At 41.2% G+C, this 23686-nt stretch overlaps 1 protein-coding gene across 1 annotated transcript in view; it reads left to right on the top strand.

Moving 5' to 3' along the window:
- Nucleotides 1-23686, top strand: part of ERBB4 (erb-b2 receptor tyrosine kinase 4) — a 572997-nt gene that overhangs the window by 481401 nt on the left and 67910 nt on the right. Inside the window, exon 20 of the mRNA XM_041487708.1 lies at nucleotides 6693-6878. Coding sequence (XP_041343642.1) covers nucleotides 6693-6878 — 186 coding nt within the window. The remainder of the gene's footprint in view (nucleotides 1-6692; nucleotides 6879-23686) is intronic.

Genomic DNA, 23686 nt, shown 5'->3' with positions numbered 1-23686 from the left:
CATCTCTCTAATGTATTTGAGTCACATGGGGTAGTAGCTGGCTTTTGAATTCAGTGTCAACAACGCAGGCAGTGCCTGTGAGGAGTCAGTCGGGCTGGTGCCCTGTGTGCTGTGCAGGTGCTGTGACAGGCAGGGCAGCCTCAGAGGGTTTGCCTGCTCTGAGAGATGCAGCACATTTAAAGACACATCACCGCTCCAGAAAAGGCTCTCAGCAGTGAGAGAGCAGCCAGAGACCAGCTCTGATTGTGGACTGGGGAGAGAACAGTGCTCCAGTGTTGTGCCATGCCTGGCTCCTCACCAGGCTGCAGGACACAGACCTGGGGCCATCTTCTCCTGATGGCACTGGCTTGATAGGAGTCAAGTGAGTGGCACTTGCCTGGTGCTGTTTCCATCACATTTGTTCATGAACAGGCCATGGGGTGTGGTCCCTGAAGTGGAATTTTTATTCTTTATTCTTAGTTTTAATCCTAGAGTAGTGGCTCGCCTGACAGATGGGTTTCCAGAACTTTCTGAACTGTTAGTCTCGCCATTTAATGGTGCAGTCTTGTATTTTCAGGAACCCCCGATGAATGAAGGAAGGATGAATCTGACTCCATGTTCTTAGAAGGCTAATTTATTATTTTATGATCTATATATATTAAAGAATACTAAACTAAACTATACTAAAGAATACAGAAAGAATGCAGACTGAAGGCTAGAAGATACTAATGAAAAACTCGTGACTTTTTCCAGAGCCTCGACACAGCTGTGATTGACCAATAAGTAAAAACAATTCACATGAAACCAATGAAACAACACCCGTTGGTAAACAATGTCCAAACCACATTCCAAAGCAGCAAAACACAGGAGAAGCAAATCAGATAATTATTGTTTGCATTTTTCTCTGAGGCTTCTCAGCTTCCAAAGAGAAAATCCTGGTGAAGGGATTTTTCCAGAAAATATGACGGTGACAGTGCAGCACAATTGTACTCCAGTCTAAGTATGCAGTGACTCCACTGACTACCAGTGAAGCTCTGCTTAAGGTCCTCATTGAAAACTGAACTCAAAAATCTCAAATCTCTTACATCCAAAAAACAGGAAGTCCAAAAACACCCCTTCAAAACCTGCAGCCTCCTTAATCCTGACAGTCTGTCCTGGCTCTGAGGGAATTCTTGCAAACAAGGCTCATAGTGTGACCTTCTCTGTTTGGTTACACAGAGAGGTTCCTTAGCAAGACTTCCTAAAGCAAAACAGGCATGGAGGGAGTTTCAAGGAGATGGTGTTAGTGCAAAACTCTGGCTAACAGCTTATTAAACCCCCTCAATGACAGGGCTTTTGGACCTCTAGTTATTTCCTGCAGTGCCTGCCAAATTCAGCATTTCCCTGTAGGAAAAGCAGTTGGCCAGGTGAGTGTGAATGCAGGATCTGTATGTGCACTGCTGCACTTCGTGCAACAACCTCTGATGAACCTGTACTTCTGTAAGCATTCACCTTACTCTGTGCATGGAGCATGGATGTGGATGTACAGAAAGATTATTAATTTCTTTTAATACCTCTGTTTTTTTGCTCCTGAGTCCTGCTTCTGCAGAGAGAAGTTGAGAGAATGTTGTGCACAACCTGGGGGTGGCCACTGTGTCCCAGGGGGGTGCAGTCACCTGTTTCCTCAGGAATACTGGCCCAAGCTAGGCTTGGGTGTATAAATCACAGGAGTTGAGCTTAATGGAGCAATAATACACCCACACTGAGAAGGGGAAGAAGAGAGGAATGATCAGTGTGACATGATTTCTTTATACAGAATAGCATGTCTGAGAAGGGTAGGACTGAGCTGAATGTGGAAAGCTCAACTGAAGTCACCTGTGGTGAGCCTGGGGGGACACAAACCTGCCAAGCTGCCTGCAGGTTTAGCTGCCTTCTGAAAAATTGCTTGAAGCACAGCAATTCCAGTTTTCATGGAAAGCCACAAAAGCAGCATCCTGCATGGGCAGTACAGAGGAAATACAGCAATGGGTGTCACTGTCATGGCACCAGTGTGGGCATGTGTGTTGTTAAATGTATATTTGTGCTGTCTCCTAGCCTACGTTGTTCTGCAGACTGCACAGGCTGTTTAGGTTACCACCTAAACAATTGGTAAGACCTAGCAGACAAACAAAAGGCTTTGAAAGATATTAAATGCTGGGCTGTGATTGGATGTGCCTTGCAGCAGGTCAGGCATGCACTCCAGATAGGTGTTTGCCCCAGCCACTAGAAGAATTGCAAAATGAATGTAAAAAGCAGTGTGTTCAGTGTAGTATCACTCCGGTTAGCTCAGCTGTGCTTTCAGAAAAATGCACAGTGCACTATGAAGTCAGCTTTCAAGTACGTTTATTTACTCAACAATTATTAGGAAAAACAGGCATGGAGTTGTTCTTTCATCTTTTGTTTTGCTTTGTTTGAGGGCGTTTTATGGCAGGAACATTTAGAAGCAGAAGGTCAGGAAAACAGACTTTTCAGACTTTGTGCTCACTTAACTCTTTATCAGGTGAATGTCTTCATCTGCCTTAAGAGGAGCAGTAACATTTACTCTGGGCTTGCCAAATTTGGGAAGCAGATCTGTGATGCTCCCCTTGAACAAGGGGATGTGTGTGTACTAATGAATAAGGGCATGAGCTGAAGAGAGCTGTACCCTGGGCCACTCTGGGTGGAAATAAATGTTCAACATGGACCTAAGTGTGGCCAAGGATGGCATTATCTCACTGCCACTGACACGTGCAACTCACTGAGCCCCCTGGTTTGCAAACTGCATGGTCAGAGAAACAAAACCAGTACCAAAGGCTGTTCTTCACCACCCACCGTGCTGGCTAATGTTTATGTTCTCTTTTCAGCTGTAATTGTTGGCAATACCACGTCATTGTAGGAAAGGGGGAAGTTAAATACCATCTTATAAGATGTGCTGTAGGTGTACTCGGAGCACTCTTCCTTCTCACAGTCTCAAGAACTGGAGTTTTTTCCCCCATCCTGGGAGGTCAAAATAAAAATTGTGCTTTAGCTGGAGTTACCTTTCAGAAACAGCAGCCAAATTAAAGATGTTTCAAATATGACTGCAGAGTATGGATAGCTCAGGAAACAGTTTTAGGTCAGATTTCCAAATTGCAGTTGCACCTCCCTAGACCCCTTTTGACATAGCTCTGCTGACAGAAACCAGTAATAGGTCTGGTGATTGCTCACTGCAAACTCAACCTTCTTTGGGCTGCTGTCTTCTTTCTTAGTGCACACAGCAGGCAGATAAGTGTGACCCATTAAAATAACATTTATGTGATTGTTTAATGTTACTGTTTAATACAGGCTTGTGTGTATAAATCACAGGAGTTGAGCTTAATGGAGTAATAATGTAATAATCACATTGAGAAGGGATGAAGAGAGGAATGATGGATGTGAATTTTTTCAGGAGAGAAAGGTAAAGTGATCTGGGGCACTGTTTCCACTTGTGCTCCAGCCTTCCCATGTGACTTTGGATAGAAGGCTGTACCCTTTTGGTACCTCAGTTTCTTCTCCATTAAATTAGAATTCCAAACTCATTCCTGTAATTGTGCCAGTTGAGTGTAGAGAGAAGAGCTGCAGACCTACAGCTACCAAAAGGCCCAGAAAATTGCAGAGGCTGGTTTTGAAAGATGCCAGTGCCACCAGCCAAGTGTGTGAGTGTAGGTACCTGAACTGCTTAAAATGTTTTAGACAACTATATTAGGAACCAGACTGCTGAGTGTCCAAGTGGCACAAAGATTACAGCTCTAGGGTCTTTCATGTCCAAACAGGTTTGAAACTGGAGACTTGTATGCCTTATTTGCTGAACAGATTCTTAAAATGCTGCTAAGTCATAATGTTTCTGTTGTTGTTGTTTGTTTTGTGTAATTAGGCTCTAGCAGAACAATTGCAATCTGTTTAACTTTGTGTTTTGCTGTGCTGGATACACATAGCCCTGATTTTAGTTCTTCTGTAGATTTAAGTTCAATAAAAATAACAATAGTTTTACTAATGAGGACAACAATATGAAGCCAGGATTCATGCTAAATTAGTAACTATTAGTGGCTTAGATCTATAATGAAGATTTCCTTGCCCTCTGTCTGTGTCTTAATTCATTACAGAGAAGTCCATCATATTTTATAAAAAACATTTTGCCTTTTTTTCCTGAAACTCTTGCCCAAAACTATTGGAAAATCAGGTGCTTTCCTGTAACATCAGAATGAGACAAATGGCACTGCTTGCTTTTATTGTTGTACAGAAGTGGTTTTCCTTTTGACACAGACTTGGCAATGAAAAGTACTGGAGACTAATGGACACAAGCTTCAAAGCTTTCTGTGTGGGCCCTTGGAAGACAAAAAAAAAAAAAAAATATCTAATTTCTGTTCTAATCAATCTGGGTTAGAAAGAAAAGTACTCCAGATCCAGGCTCATGGGGAACCTCTTACCTTTACTCAGAGGAAGAGTGGGCAGCAAGTGCTGTCCCTGAATGCATCTGCAGGAGAAAAATGAATGGGGTAAAAAGGAAAAAAATGAGGCAGAGTAATTTTGTGCTCGGGAGACTGGATAATTCACCTGTCTACAGGTATTTATTCTGGTGGCCTTTAGGGACATTTTCAAGTCACAGCAGAAGAAAGGCTAAAATAGTTTCAAGGAGTTCCCATACTTAAGAGTTAAGTGAGTGGGAACTGTATTAATGTGAATGTGAGTAAAACTAGTTAAATTCAGATCCCTTTTCTAATTTGTTGCATCAGAATCTTTCCCAGATCTGCTCCTCCATTATCCCATCAAATAGTCCTTATTTATTCATTTATTTATTTCTTCACATACATTGAGGAAGAAAAGGGAAGGAGTCACTCCCCCCAGTGAGGACCATCTGCTCTTTTCTTACTGGAAGGGAAAAAACCCTACAATTAGTATCTTGTTCATCTCTTTGTTTTACTAAAAAAAAAAAAAAAAGAGGGGGAAAGAAAGTAAAAGAACTATTATGCAAATATCTGCAATTTGGTTTCAAATATTCTTTGTACTATGATGAGCAATTTCCTTTAATACAAACTCAGCCTACTTGCCAAAACCATTTTTTTTTAAATTTTGCATTAATATATGGAAGGGAAAAAAATCCCAACTTCTGTGTTCTTCTGGTGGCAAATTTGTCTCATCCTTTTTTTTCCCCCCTTTCTTTCTTTCCTTGGCACTATTACAGCTGTTATTCTGTAAGTTGTCAGATGTCATATTGGTGTTTTTTGAGGAAAAAAAAAAAAAAGACGACAGCCAAAATAGCCTTACAGAGCCACAATTCTATCTCACTTTTCATTGTTCCATTGCCATGATGAAATGGTCTTGAAATGGAGAACTCAGTGAATGAGAGAGAAGAGCTTTCTCCTCGCTGCATTTGAATGCCAGTGGCTTGTGATGGCAGCATTACCTCTAAGAACAGTTGTTTAGGGTTTTTATAAGGAGCTCCTGTGCTACTGGTCAGGGGTGTGAACTTTAGGGTTAAATAGCATAGCCAAGATAAAACCTGCTGGTCCTTGGTCCTGGACCAGCTTGGTAACCAAAACCTAGCATGGTAGCTGAAAACTTCTTATAGTCTGGAAAAGGGAAATAAAGTCTTTTCTGTGTACAAAGGTTAAGTGTGGAAAAAATCTAAATGAACTCATCCAAGACCTGATGGGAGAGGTGATGGAAGTATCAGATGCTGAGCTAAGAGGCTCAGATTTAGAAAGCAAACATGGTGTAAATGACCTCATTACCTGAAGCTGTAATTGCAATATTAACTCCCAGTATGCAAATGGACCACACTTATAAAAGTGTGAAAATCTGTGGGCCATTGTCCAGTTTTTGGGTGTAGCCCCTGGGTGAGCTTCCTCTACCCTAAATGTACCTGAAGGCCCTTCAATAAATATACCTGCTTTTTATTCCCTTAATTTTGTCTGGCCTCTGTTTGTAGGTAGTCCCAAAAAGGCATTAAAACAAGACCAAGGAGACTTTGAGTGAAGTATATCACACCTGCATCTTTTTTGTGGCTGCAACGGAACAGGAAATGCAGTCTGCGCAAATCTGAAATTCTACAGGGCAGTGCAGAATTTTAGATTTGTGCAGACTCTTGTTTTTTGGGGCTCAGAACATCAAGTGGGCATTACATGAGCCTTGGAGGTTCCCTAGGAATGCCTAGCACTGGACAGACAGGAATTCATGGTGCTTCGGGGACCACTGTTATGGAATCCTTTAGCCACTCGAGTATTGGAATAAATTACATGGGGCTCCATTTTCCTCATGGTGGAAAAAGCCAATTCTTTATTCACATAACTCGTTTTTATACAGTTTTATAGACTTTGTGTGAGACTTTAATTGGTTAGTAACTTTCTTGCTAATTATTTTATTGGTTAGTCACAAGTTGTTACCCTGTGTAGATTGGTTACTTAAAGTCTCAGTGTGTATGGTCAGGAAAAGTTGTTTGTGAGAGATAGTTTTCATTTTTCTATCTAACAGTATAAAACCAGTTTATGCAGGTGCAGGTTGTTTTTCACCCAGGAATGGATTGTTATGCTTTCACTAGGATTGCTTTCACATGGGAACTGGCAAAGGGCTGGCCTGACAAGGAGAGCAGGCTTGATTTTACGAAGCCTTTCTTTATGATTTCCTACCTTACTACAACTTGAGTGCATTGAGTCTTTGAGCACACTGGGGTAACCTTTGGGTCACTTTTATTGTTGCAGGAAGCTCTCATCATGGCCAGCATGGACCACCCACACCTGGTGAGACTTCTGGGTGTCTGCTTGAGTCCCACCATCCAGCTGGTCACTCAGCTGATGCCTCATGGCTGCCTCCTGGATTATGTCCATGAACACAAGGATAATATTGGTTCCCAGCTCCTGCTGAACTGGTGTGTCCAAATAGCTAAGGTATGTAGTTCATGTTGGGGTTTTTGAATAATTTCTTGTTGTTTTCATAATTAACCTTAAAACATGACTTTTTTGTTTGTGGTGGGGTTTTTTCAGGTCTGTTTTTGTTTCCAAGAAGGTTGGGTTTTCTTTAAATACACACTATTTTGGCTGCTTTACAGACTTGTCAATATGTGAACCAAAGTGTTTTTCCTGACTGTTGTCTTGGTTTGAACAGACAGGTGTCTGCTAAGGAAGGCAGGAGCGCAGCAGTCCCATTCCATGGTGGCTCAGCCCTCCTGCAGTGCCAGCTGTGGTTCTGCTGGAACAGGGATCCTGGACAAAGGGTGGAGCTTTCCACTGAAAGTCCAGGGGTGCTGTAGATGAGCCTGGTCTTCCTCTGGGAATGCAGTGCAGAAGAAAGCTGCTCCTCTGGGAATGCAGTGGGAAAAGGCTGCTGTGGTGTTCCAAATGTCAGATTGTATCCAGGTGGGAATGCTTGGCTCCTCCCCTGGGCAGAGCATCTCCCAGTGGGATGATGGAATTTTATCAGCCATGCAGGGACACTCAGTGGCCATGAAGAGAAGAGATCTCCTGGAGGGAGATGGGTTGTAAGATAAAGAAAACTGTCCAATGAACAGAAGAGAACTGCCCCATCTCTAACAGAGGGGAATAGAATACCCACAAACCATATCTTACAACCCAGGACAACTGTCTTTCCAACTCAGTGTTCATGTGGGATTGTTTTTTGGGGTGAGGGCGAGTGAGGAAAGAAACCCCCATGTGAAAATTGGGTCTGGACACAGGGTGTTTTTTCAGCCTCCTCTGTTGTTCACTGTTAATATATATACTGGTTTTCAGCCCTTCTGGATCTGCATTGCCAGATCTATCATCAATTGTCTGTCAGGAAGATAAAGATGTCCTTCATGTCACTCCTGGGGTGGTGATCCTCCTGCATTTGGGTCACAAACTATCCTTGGCACAATGTTTTACAGCTGGTTTTAGGCACGTTTAGGTATTCAGTGTTGTACTAAGAACAAGGCACTAAGAAAATTGTTTGCAAAGAATAACATCTTTCACTGTAGAAGGCCATAACATCCATTTTAAAGGTGCTTTTGAACAACTAGGGTTGTTTACTACAAGTGGCAATTTGGAGCCTGCCTTTTGCATTGAGTTATTTGGAAGTTGTTTAAAGTTTTAGATTATTTTGGAGAAAATGCTTGTTATAAACACATGCCCACAGACTGCTATCTTACATTAAATCTGCAGCCTTAAGTGAATTCCCTACAGCATGTATTACAAAATCTTAATTCAACTTGTAATGTTAATCTTTTGGCACTGAAGAGAAACCTGGAGGTTCAGCAATTGTTTTGCTGGACCCAATATTAAGTAAACATTTGCCTCTTTTAACAACTTAAATACAAAAAAAATGTTCTTATAAAAGTAAGAAAACGTAGAAATTCAGCTAGCACTGTGTTGTTCTTCAGGAAGAGCAGAATTTTGAGGAGCATCATGAATAGGGCCTGTTTTCTTTCCAGAATCAGGTCTGTTGTTAAGCCTTCCTGAAGAAGAAAGCGGATAAAGTGACTGTAGGGCTGGGTAGAGGTGGGGGGAACCCAAATCTGACATTGCAGCATTTTGTAGATGTGTCAATGTCCTGTGCTGTGGTGGTAAAGCAGCCAGAGGTGTTGCAACACACCAATGGGAATTGCCTGTATGGAGATGTGCAAAGGTTTATTTAGGGCTGATACCAGACCAGGGAAGGTGGGAGAAAAATCCATATTCCTGTTTGAGTCCTTTCTCTCAACACAGCCTCCTCCCCATCTGTTCTCCACTCTTTGATAGTTTTGATGCAAAGCATTTACCCAGTGCCACAGTGCAGAGGTAATGCTCCATGATTTTCACTTTGTGAGTGCATATGGCCCTTGACTCCTTGGGTCAGGGCTGTGCTGGCTTTGCTGTGAGCTTTGTAGTGGAGCAGACAGCCTGATTCACAGCTTATGGATCTCTGGGAAGGCCTGTGGAAACAGGTCATGGCTTTCCCATGGTAATTCTTACCAAAGTGTGTGTTGGTGGTTTTTCACAAACAGGATGGGACTGCTGGAGTTCATTCCTTGAGCTTTTATTGCAGCATCAGCCTCATTGCATGGTTGAGACAATTGAAAGATGGCAAAGCTCACGTCCTGCCAGCAGCATAGATTTCTTTGTTACAGAGCATTTTAAAAACTTTCCAGCCAACAGCACATTGCTAAAACTTACATACAGTTGTTCTATCCAATCACTAAATGTACATCTGCTTCACACAATGCTTGCTTGTATTCTTTTTATTAACAACACACAATACTTCATTATTAAGCTTAAAACCTTCTGCTATCTTGCTAAGCACATTTTCCTGCAGTCTTAAAGTTTATCTTAGCCAAGCCAAAAATTCAAGCTATAGTTTCATACCTTTGCTTACTATACTATTGTAACTTTTTCTACTTTCAAACTTTACAGCTGCAGCTAGCGCTAAGTTTTCTGTTCTTTCTGCTAAAAAGCCTACTTTTACAGCTCTCTAGAAATCTTTTTACCTTTACTATTTCTTACATTGTGAAGCAGCTTCTAAACTGATTGCCACTGTACATGGCTTCAGCTTAATGTGGGGTTTGGATTTAGGGACACTTGGTGGAAAATTGTTGCTGCTGCTGTTCTTGATCACCCCTGTAATGTGGGAGGAGAAGATGAGGTGTCACAGACACATGAGATCTGAGGTGGTAACCAAGCAGTGCAAAGAAGTGAGATCAGAAATGTAATATCAACTGATGCAGTGTCAGGAAGAGAAAGGGAGTTCCTTTGTAATAAAAGTTGGCCTGTTATTGAGAGAGTTTAGTGAAGTTTATTTATGCTAGTTTATTGAAAATTAATTAAATTTATGTTCTTCCAGATCACAGTAATCATGTCAAGTGGGGTTAGAGGGTGTGCACAAAAAATTATTTCAACTATAGTAAGAGGAAAAACCTTTGAGATCATCAAACATGGAGTCCCCTTATCCCAAAAAGTAGAATTAAAGTGATACTCATTTTCCATTAGTCTGTCACATTTAACAGTGACTAGAAAACAGGAAAGGTACCATTTGCCTTGAAATAAAGTGATCTCCAGAAGAATGAGTTCAGAAGGCAGCAACAGGCACAAATCCCCATTCACTGCAGGAAAGGTGGACATGTGTGTCCACATTCCTATACCCACTGTGCCCGTGTTTCAGGTGCTGTCATACAGCTTGGGAGATCCTCTCCACGTGTTGCTTTTCTAGGCTGTGGGCAGTGATTGGTTGTGTCTTTTTGCAAGGTACCAAAAGCATAATTGCCAGAGTAGTAAGAGGCAAAAATCATCAGTGACTTCCCAGTCCTGTTCTCTGCTCCCTGAAGCAGCTCCTGGTAGCTTTTGCTAGGATACATTGTTCTACCCTCACCTTCCCTATTTTATGGAGAGGATTTTCCTTAGCAAGAAGAGGACTGAAGCCACTGGAAATGCCTCAGGTCTGAAGCTCAGGCTGATTTTTAGGAATTGTTTAAAATCAAGTTGCTGTTGTGACACAGTCCCTCCCTAACTGTGCTTTTCTCCATCTGCCAGTGTGCAGGCATTTATTTATGGAAGTCATTGCTTCAGAGCTCACTTGTTCTGCCAGGCTGTTCATTTCCATATGTCTCTACTTCTGTACAACTAGATGCAAAGCTAGTTAGCCACTATGCCTGCTTGCCAACCCACATATGGCTCTGGAGATAGCTTCTGAAGGCTGATGAGAGGGCAGTTATAAAGCATTATCTACTGCCAATTGGAAAAGGCTTGGGTGCTTTTTCTCTTTGCTTATACAGATTGTGTTGAATTTATTCTGATGTTACATCATTGTAGGGTAATTGTGTTCTCCTTCCAGAAGCTTTAACTTCTTATTTTATGGATGAAAGCTATAAAAATAGAGTAGCCCCCAAGCATTCTGCATAAAACATGGTTGTTAGACAGCAGCTGTGTCTAAGGGGGCTCTTCCCTTCTGCTCTGCAGATTCACAAGGCTTCTCCTGGTGTCTCACTTCCATGGGGACTGCCTTGCTTGGAAAGGAATGTTTAACCTTTTAGCTCTGAGATCAGCACAGCAATTTTACCTGGAGTTTGCTGTCCAGTAAAGCAGTGAATTGTGCTCATGTATCAAGGTATTTTGCAGTGGGAGCAAGAGTCCACCTTGGTGACCTCAGGGTATGGAAGGAGGGAATAATATTCCATAAACACCCTTAGTGTTGGCTCCTTGAGAAGTGGATTGAAACTCCAATTCTGTATGGATGGCACAGTCTGGAAGTGAATTCTCAATGGGTCAATCACATCCTTCTCAGCCAGGGTGTGACAGGTACACATAAGTCAGGAAGATTCCACAAACAAACAGGAAAAAAAGTGCTGTGTGCATTGATATTTCAATGTGTTTGATGCAGTTTCTCTCAGCTAGGGCTGCCCCAACACACACATACACAACTTGGAGCTGTGAGGGTGAAGACATTGTCATGGAAATGCCTTTAAGAAGGGAAGACACGTCTGGAGAGTTTTAGTCAGGAAAGGTTGGTTACCCTCTGCCACTGGTTGAGGTTATCTAAGGGATCTGAATTTGAGGCCCCTGTCTCTCTCAGGGGCTTACAGAAATGTAGTTTTGCTTCTGTAATGTTGCATACAACACATGCTAACTTCAAGATACACCTGAGCAGTCACATCTCCTCTTTAACTGTTGGGTTTTTTCCCTCTTACAATCATGGTGTCTTTCTGCTGCTGTTGATTTGCATTACATCTGCACTCATCTTGCTGAGCACTGTTCAAGGGCAGAGGAATTTTTCCTGCCCCAAAGAAGTCAAGGTGAAGGGAAAGTCAGGAAACAAACTTTCTAACATGAGGCAGCTTGCCTGTGATCACCTAGGCTGTGGAGGAGAGCTCAGCTCTCCTAGGTCTTAGCCCCATCCTGTTCTGCCCTGTGTCCCCCATGGGCTTCCAGACCTGTTTCTTGTGTTCTGAACTATAATAATTCTTTTGTAACCCCTCGGAATACTAATGAGGTAAAGCAGAAGTTGGTGGTAACAATGGAATGTTGTGGAAAAAAAAAAAAAAGTACTTCAGAGGATTACTTTTTATACCTTTTCAATATAAAAGAATTCTCAAATTACTATAACTAAAGCCCTGCAGAGCATCAGTTATCCAGGTATGCAGGAAAACAATGTTTGAAAACACTCTAGGAAGGAAAGAGAGAGAGGAACTTGGGGATCAAATTTTAATGAAGCAGATGCATGTCTTCAAGTCTGCTGAGTGCTATTGCAGCTTACTTTGAGTCATTGCTGTGTCTAAGGATTCCCTTCCAGAGGCACAGAGCTGCATCTGGAAGCCTCCAGGAGCCACCAAGCCACAGGCTCTGCAAAGCTTCCTTGCTGCTTCTTTCTGTCCTGTTTAGCTGCTGTGGTCCCAGGGCTCTGTGCCCTCCTGAAGCTCTCTTGGCCAAGGAGGGCTTGTCCTGAAGGGGCCTCTCTCCATGCCAGGCTTTTTGGGAAGGGGTATTTATCACTGCACTTCTCAGTTGTGTGAACTCACAGGCTGTGTGAAGTTCAAAGGATCTATGTTGATTTTTGCAGCTGAGAAGCTGATCCAGAAGCATCCTAAATCCAGTGGGTTTGGGCCTGCACTCCTCGTGTCTGGAGAGAGGGAGGCTCTGAGCAGAGGGCCTGTGAGGTTGCACTGTGAGTTGAGGATCTTTCTTCTCCAGCAAGACTTGATGGATGAGGAACAGTGTTAGAGACAGCTTTTGTTACTCTGCTACAGATGGGGTGAGAGAGAAGCTATGAGAAACAAGAGGAGTCGGGGTAGCTGGACAGGTCGGGAGGAGGTGGAGGACGGTGGCTGTGCTTCAAGGTCTTTCCTTTTCATCAAAGAAGCCTACCCTACAGCTCAGTGGCTATTCCATCCTGGAGTGAGCAAAGGAGCTTAATGACAGTCATCTATCAGCTGTCCACATTTTAAGCTTCAGGATGTGTCTCTTTGCCCTGGCAAGGCTAATTGTACAGTGATAATGGCCTTCCAGCCCCTCCTGACGTGCTGACACTGGCCAGGACCAGGGCCAAGGCCTGTGATAATTATCACTGCAAGCAGGCCCATTAGCATAAATGTAGTTTGCTAATGGGGCTGCTCCGTGAGGACGTGCAGTGTATAGAAGAGCGGGATCTAAAGCAAGGGCTATGAAATTAAAACCATATTGAAACAAGGCTTTAATTTTGTAGAGGAGCAGAATCCAAATACATGGGGGAAAGAGTCATCTTCCTCTCTTGAATCCCTCTACAATTTCCTTTTTCTCTTCCTATTTGTCATGACTATTTTTCTCACTCAGCTGGGAAGCTTGGATATTCACAGATGGAAGGGAAGTATCCTTTTCTGGTGTCATTGGAGAGCTCTCTCAGAAAACATCATGCCATTGATTCTTAGAGGGGCATTACCCAACCTTGCCCATACCAAGGGACTTTTTGGAACCCTGCTGGGTGGCTCCCAAAGTTCATACAAACTTGAGAAGCCCTTGCAGCAAACATCAAGCAGATCTTGCCAAGTTCTTCATCCCATCTTTTTATTTTCAAGTGGTGGAAGGGTTCAGATTTCTTTCCTGCTGTGATGATCCGGGCTGTCTTGGGCTTATGTGGGACAATGAGGAAGTTTCTCTTGATCCTCTCAGATTTTTTTTTCCATGCAAGGAATGTTTCTGTGCATAACTATGTACCTATTTATAGAGAATTCTGCACTGTTTTGTTTTCCTTTGTTCACCAGTCATTTCTTCTGGTATATGGAACTGGTTTAGTAACTTTTCCACCAAACCAAGTAGCCGACAGAGGTTTCCTGTGGAAAGGATTAAAATGAAGGCAAGCTGAGAACATTCATCAGCTTAAATGCTGACCAAGTTCTTCTCATTTTCCTTTCTCCTTCCATCTCAGATGGACAGTCTACTCACTATATTCCCAGTCTTTCTTTTGCTGTAATTTTCTTTTACTTTCTTTACTTCTGTCTTTCCCTTACTTTCACAGTGCTTTGTGTCAGCACCTGTTTCTTGGTTTTTCTCCAGTGTGACCATTTCTCCTTCACTCTCATTCCCTGGCTGCTTAGCTCCCTTCAGGAGCATCATATCTGCCACCCATCAGAGCTCTCATGCTGTCCTGTCTCACTCCAGGGTTCAGAAAGGACTCAGTCCCTTCATTTCACATAATAAAGGTTTTGAAGGTTTTATGGTGGGGGATAGGACAGATTCATAGTAAATTATAATCCTAATTTCTCCAGTCTTAATCTGACTCATGGATTATTATGTAGGTTCCCTCTTCCCTTCTCTCTAAAAATCCAGTGTTCCCAGAAGCATGGTTCATGATTGTGAGGGGGAAAAAAAAACCAAAGCAGAATTTCCAGTCATTTACAAATCACATCAGGCCTTGCGGAGGCACAGCAATGAGCGATTTATTGCACAGAGACAGACAATTTATTGTTTTGTTAAATGAAAGGTGCACTTAGCCCTGACATTTATGGGGTTTCTGATATTAGAGACCTGACAGCCCCAGGCTAGAGAAGCTCTGGAGGCTTTCCTTGATGCCCCAGCGTTCTCATCAAGCACACTGAGCTGCGTTTGAGGACATGGGACACACTCAACATCACATTTTCCCTAGCAGTCCCCAGCAGACTGGCTTGGGAAAGCATTATTGAAAACCACTCTTAAATCAAATTTAAGATATTACAGGAGCCCCTATGAGGGTCTGTCAGGATTTCCATTATAAGCACATATTTTTCAGGTTTATAACTCAGCCATAAAATTCCATAGGACTGTGATGTGGCATAAAATGTGTCAGCCAAAGCTTTTATTATTATTCCAGAAATAGATGTATTTGGCTGTGTTTTAAGTTGCAGAACTTCAGAAACAAAAGCTGGATTATTCTCTCTATATACCCATAAATTAAAATGCAGTTTTCCCTAGTGAGTACCTTTGTCTCAACATTGTATTTTATAACAAAACTTATACTGTTTGGATAACTACAAAAAAGCAAGGACCAAAGAAAACAAACATACACACACACAAATATATAGAAAAAAATATACATGTTTTGTGTGTGTATTATTATTATAATATAAAATTATTGGATATATAGTTATTATCTATTATATGTCTTATATATACAATAGGCCTTATTGTATAATATAGTATTATTCTATTATTATATTATAATGTTATTATAATATTAAAATATATTAACATAATATTATTTTTTTATATACAGTCCATGGGCCAGAATAAAATCCTTGCTGCTTCTGTTTTTATTCACTGTGTGTGTTAGCAGAGGGAATCATATTCCACACTCCTGGAACACATTAATATCTCCTGATTAGAGGGGAAATAAAACTGGGTTATGTGTCCCATGGAAAATAGCAAGCATTAAAAGAATGTGTTACCCTGAACTGAAACAGTTCTGAGCAGTTCTGAGTTTTCCAAATGAAGATTTTTTTTTGAGACTTTTGAGAAATCTTTGGATTTGTGTGACCTTTTTTTTTAAAATTAATGCTTAAAATTGTTTTGAAAGAGGAAAATAAAGCTGTCTTTCAGAAGAATTTTTGAGCTGTTTTTTTCCAAAATGGTATTTTTGTCAGGCTGTTTCATATGAATAAACCAGATCAGTTTTAGAAAAATAAGCTTTATTTATTTTGGAAAATAAGGTTGCCTTTATTTTCCTCAGCTTAGGGTTCATTTCCTAACCATTGAACAACTTTTTCTTTGCACAAGGCATAAATGTTATTTATATACGTTAGACAAATAGAGAATTTGGTGTTTCTGAAGTGGAGTGTGACTTTTTCTGCAATGACTTTGTTTTGGTTTTTTGGTTTACTTTTTTTTATTTTTGGACATAAATACAAACCTTGTAGTCTCACATAGAGGTAAGTATAAGTCCAAAATACACCAGACAGGTGTGTTGTCATCACTATATAAAGCTCTGACTTTATCTCATCTAGATAAGTGAAAAGTATCCACTTATATCCAAAAATGGAAGTCAAATTGTAAAAGGTGCTGTGGTTTGGGGGTATGAGGTTCACCACAAGAGAGTTTCAATGTTTGGGTGTATTTAGTTGAGCTAAATGCAGGTTTGTATGCTGAGTGTCAGCCATAAATTTAGCATGGTTAAATACCCAAGAGGAGAACAAGTGTGTCAGGTAAAAAACAGCAGTGGCATGAGAATGAATGAGTCTTGACTGGCTATGAATAAATTTAGGGTGGAGATTAGAAGAAGGTTATTTGCCACTGTAAGTGGTAAGGTGCTCAAATCCAGTAAAAATAATGCAAGATAATTAATGACTTCTAAGGTGGAGCTTGGTAAGTTTATGAGGCAAGTGTGGACTGAATGGCACAGTTGCTTTTAAGGGGCACAATTTGATGGTACAATTGCTTTTGGTTCCCTGTTTTAAAGCGGAGTAGTGACAGGACAAGAATAAACAATGAAAGAATGTGTACCCACACTCTGCTCAGAGACAGCTCAGGTCTGGAATTTGGAGCTTCAAGAGCCAGAGATCAAGCTGTGGCTTGCACTTTGGATTGTTTCTTGTTTTTCTGTTTCTTGCTTTCTCACCTTATTCCTTCTTAATTCAAATTAAATCAGATTCTCATTCTGTTAGCTGAACTGAATAATGCATCACTCAGTTTTTATTGAAATCAACCAGGGTATTCATGCAATGATGATGCTCTTCTTGTGAGTAAACACATCAGAATCAATCTTGTGTGTTCAGCAGCCTTCACCCTAAGAATGAAAATGAAGCTTTCACTTCATCTCTGTCTTCCCCTTGCCTTTGCCTAGGGCTTGCTATCAGTAATTCATAACTATGTGTACAGTAGGTGGAAAAAACACATAATGGAATTATTTAATGAAGACTTTATTACATTTAAACATAAGGGTTCTAGTTGGTGTTGGAGACTAATGACTCAAAACACTCTGTAAAACTGGCAGCTCAGAGAAAAGATAAAACAACAGTGTCTCCAATTTTGGCTGCATTTAAAACCACTTCATTATAGTTCAGAGCTCACCCACCAGGACAATATTTTAGTGAAGAAGGAATTTATTCTAAGTTTTCCCAGTCTTTCCCTATCTATCTTGCCTCCCAGCTCTCTTTGTGTCTGGTGAGATATTCAGACCTACACATCTTTTTGGATTATCAGTAGTCACAGGATAATGTCTCATTTTGTCTGTCACCATTGTTGCATCCCTCCCATTAGTTATGAATTCTTTTCTACTCTGCTTCTTACAAGTACAGCTTGTTACCTCCTTCTCTGTAATCTTTCCAATTTTGCTCTTACTTGACTTTCTTTCCCATACACTGTTCTGTCTTTCTGAGACTAAAATCTTAATAATGGTGTTATGCTCTGTACAGTTCTGTGTATCTTGAAATATAAGACTAAGACTAATAATAAACCTTTTTGCATCTCATTTTAAAACCATGAATGTCAGAAAGAAAGGAAGTTTAATCATAGAAATGATAGGAAAACTTTGTTTTGACAGCTCTATATTGGGTCTGTGTTGTGGGCTTTTTTTTGCTTTGCCTCCCAGCTGGGATAAGCATAGATTTAATTTGTGGCACTTTATTTTGGTCATAGAAAACTGCAAATTGGTTTAGAACTGTGCTTCCTCAAGGACCATGCAGAGCTAAGTGGTGGTCAGCCAGGAATTGCATGAAACACACTTATTTTAGGGCTAATTTGCAGAAAATTATAATGAATAAATGATCTGTAAAGTGAGCAGGCTTTTGGCCCTTTCTCTGGGCAGTCTACTATGATGCACATTTTCTGTGTTCTCTGTCTCCTCCACACAATTTAGGAAGGCTTCTTCTACAGGGCAGAATCATATCTAAGATTTTGGGTGTTTTTATGAAAAAATGTGGTTTAGCCCAATTTACCTGGTGATTTGTGCTTTTGTAAAAACCTCAAGGGTTGTTTGCATATTGTTTGGCCTTCCTTGGAGCAGGTTTCAGCTTGGCTGCCAGTCTTTACTTTGGCTGTTGCATGAATGGGATTAAAAATAACTGATATAAAACATATGAGGAAGCTCCTTTTACCTGACAGAGCTGGCCACTGATCAGAACTTTAACATTTGAATAGAGAGCAAGATTATACTTTCTAAACAAAGCTGCAAAAATGCACTTGGCATATTTGATCTAAAAGTTAGCTCAAGCAAGTTAGTTTTAAATACATCCATAATTTTTACTTTATTTCCTGGAAGGTGCACTATGGAATGTCGGGTGGATTATATGACAACGTATCTGTTTGTGACAGAATAGATAGAAAAATAACATTTAAAAGCTTTTGAAAATACTCCTTCTTAGTGCCTCTTTCATTGCAACACAGACCAGGAGATGCTTTCAAAAAAAAGAAATAAGATGTGTCAGTTTTCTTTAAGTAGTAGATGCTCCTAGTGCTTGTTAATATTGTCTAATTTTACACAAAAGAAACTGATACTACCACTGTGTATTTTATTATGATATGATGTCACATTGTGATTACAGAATGATAACAGGATGTCACGTGTCATAACAATTTAAAATAATGTACAGTTCCTTGACGAAAGGGAGAGAAATTTTAAGAGAAAAGTTAAAAGGCCTTTTTTTTTAGTGCATGCACATGCTTGTTTTTGTATTGGCAGCAAAGTATTAGGGCTCTTGGTGTTTTGTCCAGCAAACAAAAGACAGAAACCATATGTGGCATTCTTGAATTTATTTCCTTGGTAAGGTCCAATGTTGTGTAGCTTCCTGTAATGAATGTATCTAAAGTGGGAATCCACAAAATGAGAAGCAGAAAAGCAGAAGCATTGCAGGGAATATTGCAGCAGTGTCCAGGTTCTGTCTCCTGCTCATGCTCTGCAGGAATTGTGCTGCAGCAGGTGGGTGTTGGTTTGTAGCTAAAGAGTGAAGCTTGTGAAGTCACCTGGCGCTTTCAGTGGAGGTAACCTGGGAGGGTTTTTCATTTCACACTCAGTTTGTGTGCAAGACCTGTCAGGAGCTGCCTTCTGCTTCCACATGGTGGCCATGAATTGGTGGCCTTGCTCTCCATCTGGGCTGCACACAGGGAAAACAGACACAGTTTTTAATCTTGAGGTTTTGCCCCAGAACAAATTAAGGTGAAGAAAAGATCACTTACATTTTTAAGCAGTAGACAGCAAAATGCCACTGATTCCTAAGCTCAAACCTTCCTTAGCCTAACATGCCTTCTCCAGTGGCACCTGCACCCAGTATCAGTTCAGAAGGCAATGATTCAAATGGGACTCTATGGCAAAAGACAAGATACAAGGCTAGAAAGGGCTGGATTTGATTCCTGGCTATTTCATAGAATTTTTTTTTTTTTTTAATGAGGTTTAGACACATGAGTTGAACTCTTTTCAGCAAATGGACTTGCACTCTTAATGAAATAAAGCATTTGGAGGATCTAGTGAATGGCACTGCACACATACCAAGTGTTACTGCTCAGCTGCTTCTAATTGAATTTCATGAGATCATGTATTCCAGACCTGTCACAGGTTTGTTTATTTACCTCAGCCTGAAGCGCAGGAGTCAGATTCCAATTTCCAGACCCAGCATTCACCTTGGTTTCCTGAGAGTGTGCAAATTGATAAATGCAGCTGTATGTTACAGCTTTCTTGGCTTGCACCAAGAGCCTGCTTGTGTGAACTCCCTTTTAAACTTTTTAGATGGAGGTGGTTTATGTTAACCAGTTCTGCTGGGCACTCCCAGGGGCTGTAGCAAGCACTTGCAGGGTTTTATCAAATCAGAGCTGGCAGGTGGCAAGTCTGAGATGTGTCTCAATACATGTGGAATATGCATAAAAGTCAGGCTAAAATCTTTGTGTTGAATTCTCCACGTAGCTGGTTTTCTCGAGTTACATGGGCATACTTTTATTTCCATCTCAACCATTTAAAAAATGTCATTATCTCTCTATTCACACCAGGAGGAACATAACCTGGCAAAGTCAAAAGTTAAAATAGTCACAAATGCCATGAGTAAGAATGATTAGGAACACAGATATGTGTCTGTGGACTTACACTGCATAGTTTAAATTTTCGGTTTTCCAGATGCAGTTGACACGAGACATCATGTCATTTATGGCCTGTAGTTGGTTTATCAAGCCAAAACTTACCAGAAATAGATAGAACAGACTTAAAGTAGTCTTCTTTTTATAATTGATAACCTGAGCTTTTACTGCCCTGAAGAGAGACAGCCCAGCAGCAATTGGAGATAGTTAAAAACAGCAGATATTTTAACCTCAGCAGTTCTGTAACACACGACTTTTTCTAATGTTCCTAATAGTCAGTACAAGTTCAATAACAGAAAAAACAACTCCGTAGGTGTTTTCTGTACAGTTTCTGAAACACAATTCCTGGCTTATTGCCAAGTACTTCCTGTGATCCATAGGAAGAAAGAAAAAAAAACCTACCAAACAAACAAGTGAGAACCCAAAGGAAAGCCGCTCTTCGTGTGGAACATCAGCAATTTCCAAAAGAGTAACACTTTTTGCTAAGCCATAAAATGAGTCAGGTAATTCTGCCTCAAGGGTGCCTATGTACTTGGGTGCCATATGGAGCTGGATGGCTCTTCTCTTCATTCTAATTAGCAGTCAGAGGAAAACTTCCTCTGAATGTTTACGTACCCAAAGCTTTTCCCATTCCAGCAAACAGATTTTCCTGGCCAGCTACAATCTTTTGAAAGTGTCTGGGCTTAAGCATGGTGATCTAATAGAAAGACTGGAACATAAGAGCCCAGGTAAATGTTATGTAATTGAATCTGTCTCTACATTCTGATGTCTGCCTGCAGAGTACATTCCTTTTTTCATCCATCACCTTGTTGATGCTCATTTACCTTGGCATTTGGAAAGGCTTCTTCTCAGATAACATCACAATTAAAGAAAGAGTTCTGAAATTGAGCTAGCCTTAGTGGAAACTGGTAAACGGCATGTAAAACCATTTCATTTATTAGGACAGCATGCCATTTACAAGGAAAACGATAGATGGCTTTCCAAAGCTGCCATGTCTCATTAGGTTCAGCGTGGTTCAGACTGCAGTCTCTTGGCTTGTATTGTCATAGAAGCTTGAGTTGAAATTACAGCCCATAATACTAGTCCCCACAGGGACTAATTTATTTTCCTGCAGAAACAAGCTGTATTAATATTGCCCAAATGTGTCATTATTGGCCATTGGTGTGTGTAGGTGATGCTGGTGTGTGAGTGATACTTCTGTATCATAGTTGTTGGAATATCAACAAGGTTTCAGTGCCTAAATAGCTCAGACTTTTGTGAAAACCTCAGCCTGGAGTAAGAGAAAACGTGGTGTTCTCAAATGTTGCTCTGTTGTCTTGGTGCCGCCAGTTATTTCAGTGTTCAGTTTTATTTCAAGCAGATTTCAGTAGGAAAGCCATGACTGCAAGTGGGAGTGATATTTTTTCATGGTTTGAGCTCAGTAAGTTGAATAACAACTGGTCACCTCACAGATCCAGTGAAAGGCCTTCTTGGAGCTAGAGAGAGATGTGTGTTGGTTTCATCCTTAGATCTTTACTCATTGCCCATGAAAAAACGAATCATTTAGAAAACATGTTTGCCAATTGCTGGTTTGTTTTAAAAACATACTAAATGTTTAAATAGTAGTCTCAGCACTGGTGATAGTCTTGCTTTGAGAAGGAGGTTGGAGTAGTGACCTTGAGAGGTGCTTCTGACATTTCTGTGTCTGCTCACAGCTCTTCCCAGAGAACATGTGGGCTGGTGTAAGTTTCCCTTTTGTCTAACTTCTGTATTCCAAGCCCAGGTAATGTCCGGTAACAACCAAAGTAACCTTCTGTACAGGGTTTTTCTAAGTGTTGGGTCTCTGATTGTGACTTGCAATAGGCATTACTCTCTACTTCTATTATAAAATATTATAGATACAGTAATCTGAGATGAACTAAAGGAAGGTAAGAAAGTGGAGTTCCAGCCTGAGTAATTCTGACTCTTTAGTAAAGGGCAAGCAAATACTTCTGTCAGGAGCACCATTAGAAATAAAAATCAGAAATTTCCAATTCATGGAAATAGTGAAGCACATTATCAGAAGTACAAAATAAAGTCTAAAAAGTACTCCTGTAGTTTCCTGCCTTATGCTGGCCCTGCATACTGAACTGCTAGTATTGTTTTCCTTTGTGTGACAGCAGCCATGTGCAGAGCACAAATCTGAAAGTGAAAATTAGGAAAGGAGCAAGTGTGAGGTGAGGAACTCTGAAAACATTTAAAGGGCTGAATATGCAGAGTTTCAAAGGAAATGTGATTTGCTTGGTAGCAGTTTGCATTCCAAGGACCAGCTCATGACACCTCTACTCATTGTCTTGGTTTTGAAAGACAGGTGTCTGCTAAGGAAGGCAGGAGTCTCCCCTGAAATGGAAAATGTAAACCCCCTCCCTCTGAACTGTTATAAATTTGAAATTAAAGGGCTCTCAGGCGAAAATATGGGAGCAGGAATAACAGTTCTTTATTAGGGAAGAAAATAAAAAGATTAAATAAGCAATGCAGTAAACCAAAACAACACTGACAGAGTCAGAACACAACCTGACACCCTGTTGGTCAGGGTGTTGGTAGCAATCCAGTTGGAATTGTGGCTGCAGTCCTGGAGTGTCAGGTGTGGTTCTGTTGGAGCAGGGATCCTGTAGAAAGGATGAAGTCTTCCTCTGAAGATCCAGTGGAAGAGGCAGCTGTTCCTCTGGGAAATCCAGTGGAGAAAGCTGTGCTGGTGTTCCAGAAACTCAAGATGATATCTGGGTAGGAATGCTGGGCTCCTCCCTCTGGGCAGAGCATCTCCCAATGGATGCTGTGGTTCTTATCAGCCATGCAGTGACATTCAACAGCCTGTTATCAGCAGACATCCCCCCAGAGGGAGGAGTGGTTGTGGAAGAGATAAGGCAAACTGCCCACTGAACAGAAGACAACTGCCATACAGATGGCAAATAGAATACAATTTTCTTGGCAGTCCATGATACTAATACATGTGCAGTGTGTCCTAACCTGGCTGTTAGTGGTTTTTCCCCAATAGCAAATAGGGGTACAATGTCCAGAATTCTTTAGCAATTTTGCTATTGTTCAACTTCTGCAGAAACAGTGCCAGCTGCCAAGCAAGATGCCCTCCAGTTTCTTCTGCTGCCTCTCCCATTCACTGTCCAACCTCTAAGCAGGGACAGAACACAGGGAAAGTAAGCTCCCCCACTTGTATTTGTGGGACTGTGGTTGCAGATCCCTCCTACTCTGTGTACAAAGGCAGGATGGCGTTGGGAAGGGTGGATAAACATTCCTTGAGCCATGCAAAGAGCCAGTGAAGTACAGGTCATAAGCCTCTCCAGATGTACTTGGACAGATAATGGCCATAAGCAGATTTTTCTGGTAATAACTAGTAGGATCTATGAGATGGGAAAGCGAGTAAATTCTGGAATGGAATCAGTAAATTCTTTGCTGTCTCAATTGTCTTCTGCCCATACTTGATAAAAAACACATGTGCGCGTTTATTTCAGCTTTAGAAAGAAAAATGCACAATTCCTTTCTTCCATGCATTTGCCTACCTTCGCACAGGGCTATTTTAAGAGCACAAGCCACAAACACTTGGGGAGTCAGAGGAGCATTTGTGAGCTCCCAGAGGTTCATGTGCTGCTGGCCAGCAACCCCAGCTGGAAGGTGGCACTTTGGGAGGAGCTAAAGCAGTGGGATGTTTGGACACTGAGAGGAGTTTGAATTGTAGCCAAGACTAGGAGCCTTCTGGGGAGAACTGAGCAAAGAATTCA

Source organism: Pyrgilauda ruficollis, unplaced genomic scaffold (genome assembly GCF_017590135.1).
Source record: "Pyrgilauda ruficollis isolate IOZ18807 unplaced genomic scaffold, ASM1759013v1 scaffold83, whole genome shotgun sequence".
Lineage (NCBI taxonomy): Eukaryota > Metazoa > Chordata > Aves > Passeriformes > Passeridae > Pyrgilauda > Pyrgilauda ruficollis.
Note: the sequence above shows the minus strand (reverse complement) of the source record. Positions and strands in the feature narration are given on the sequence as shown.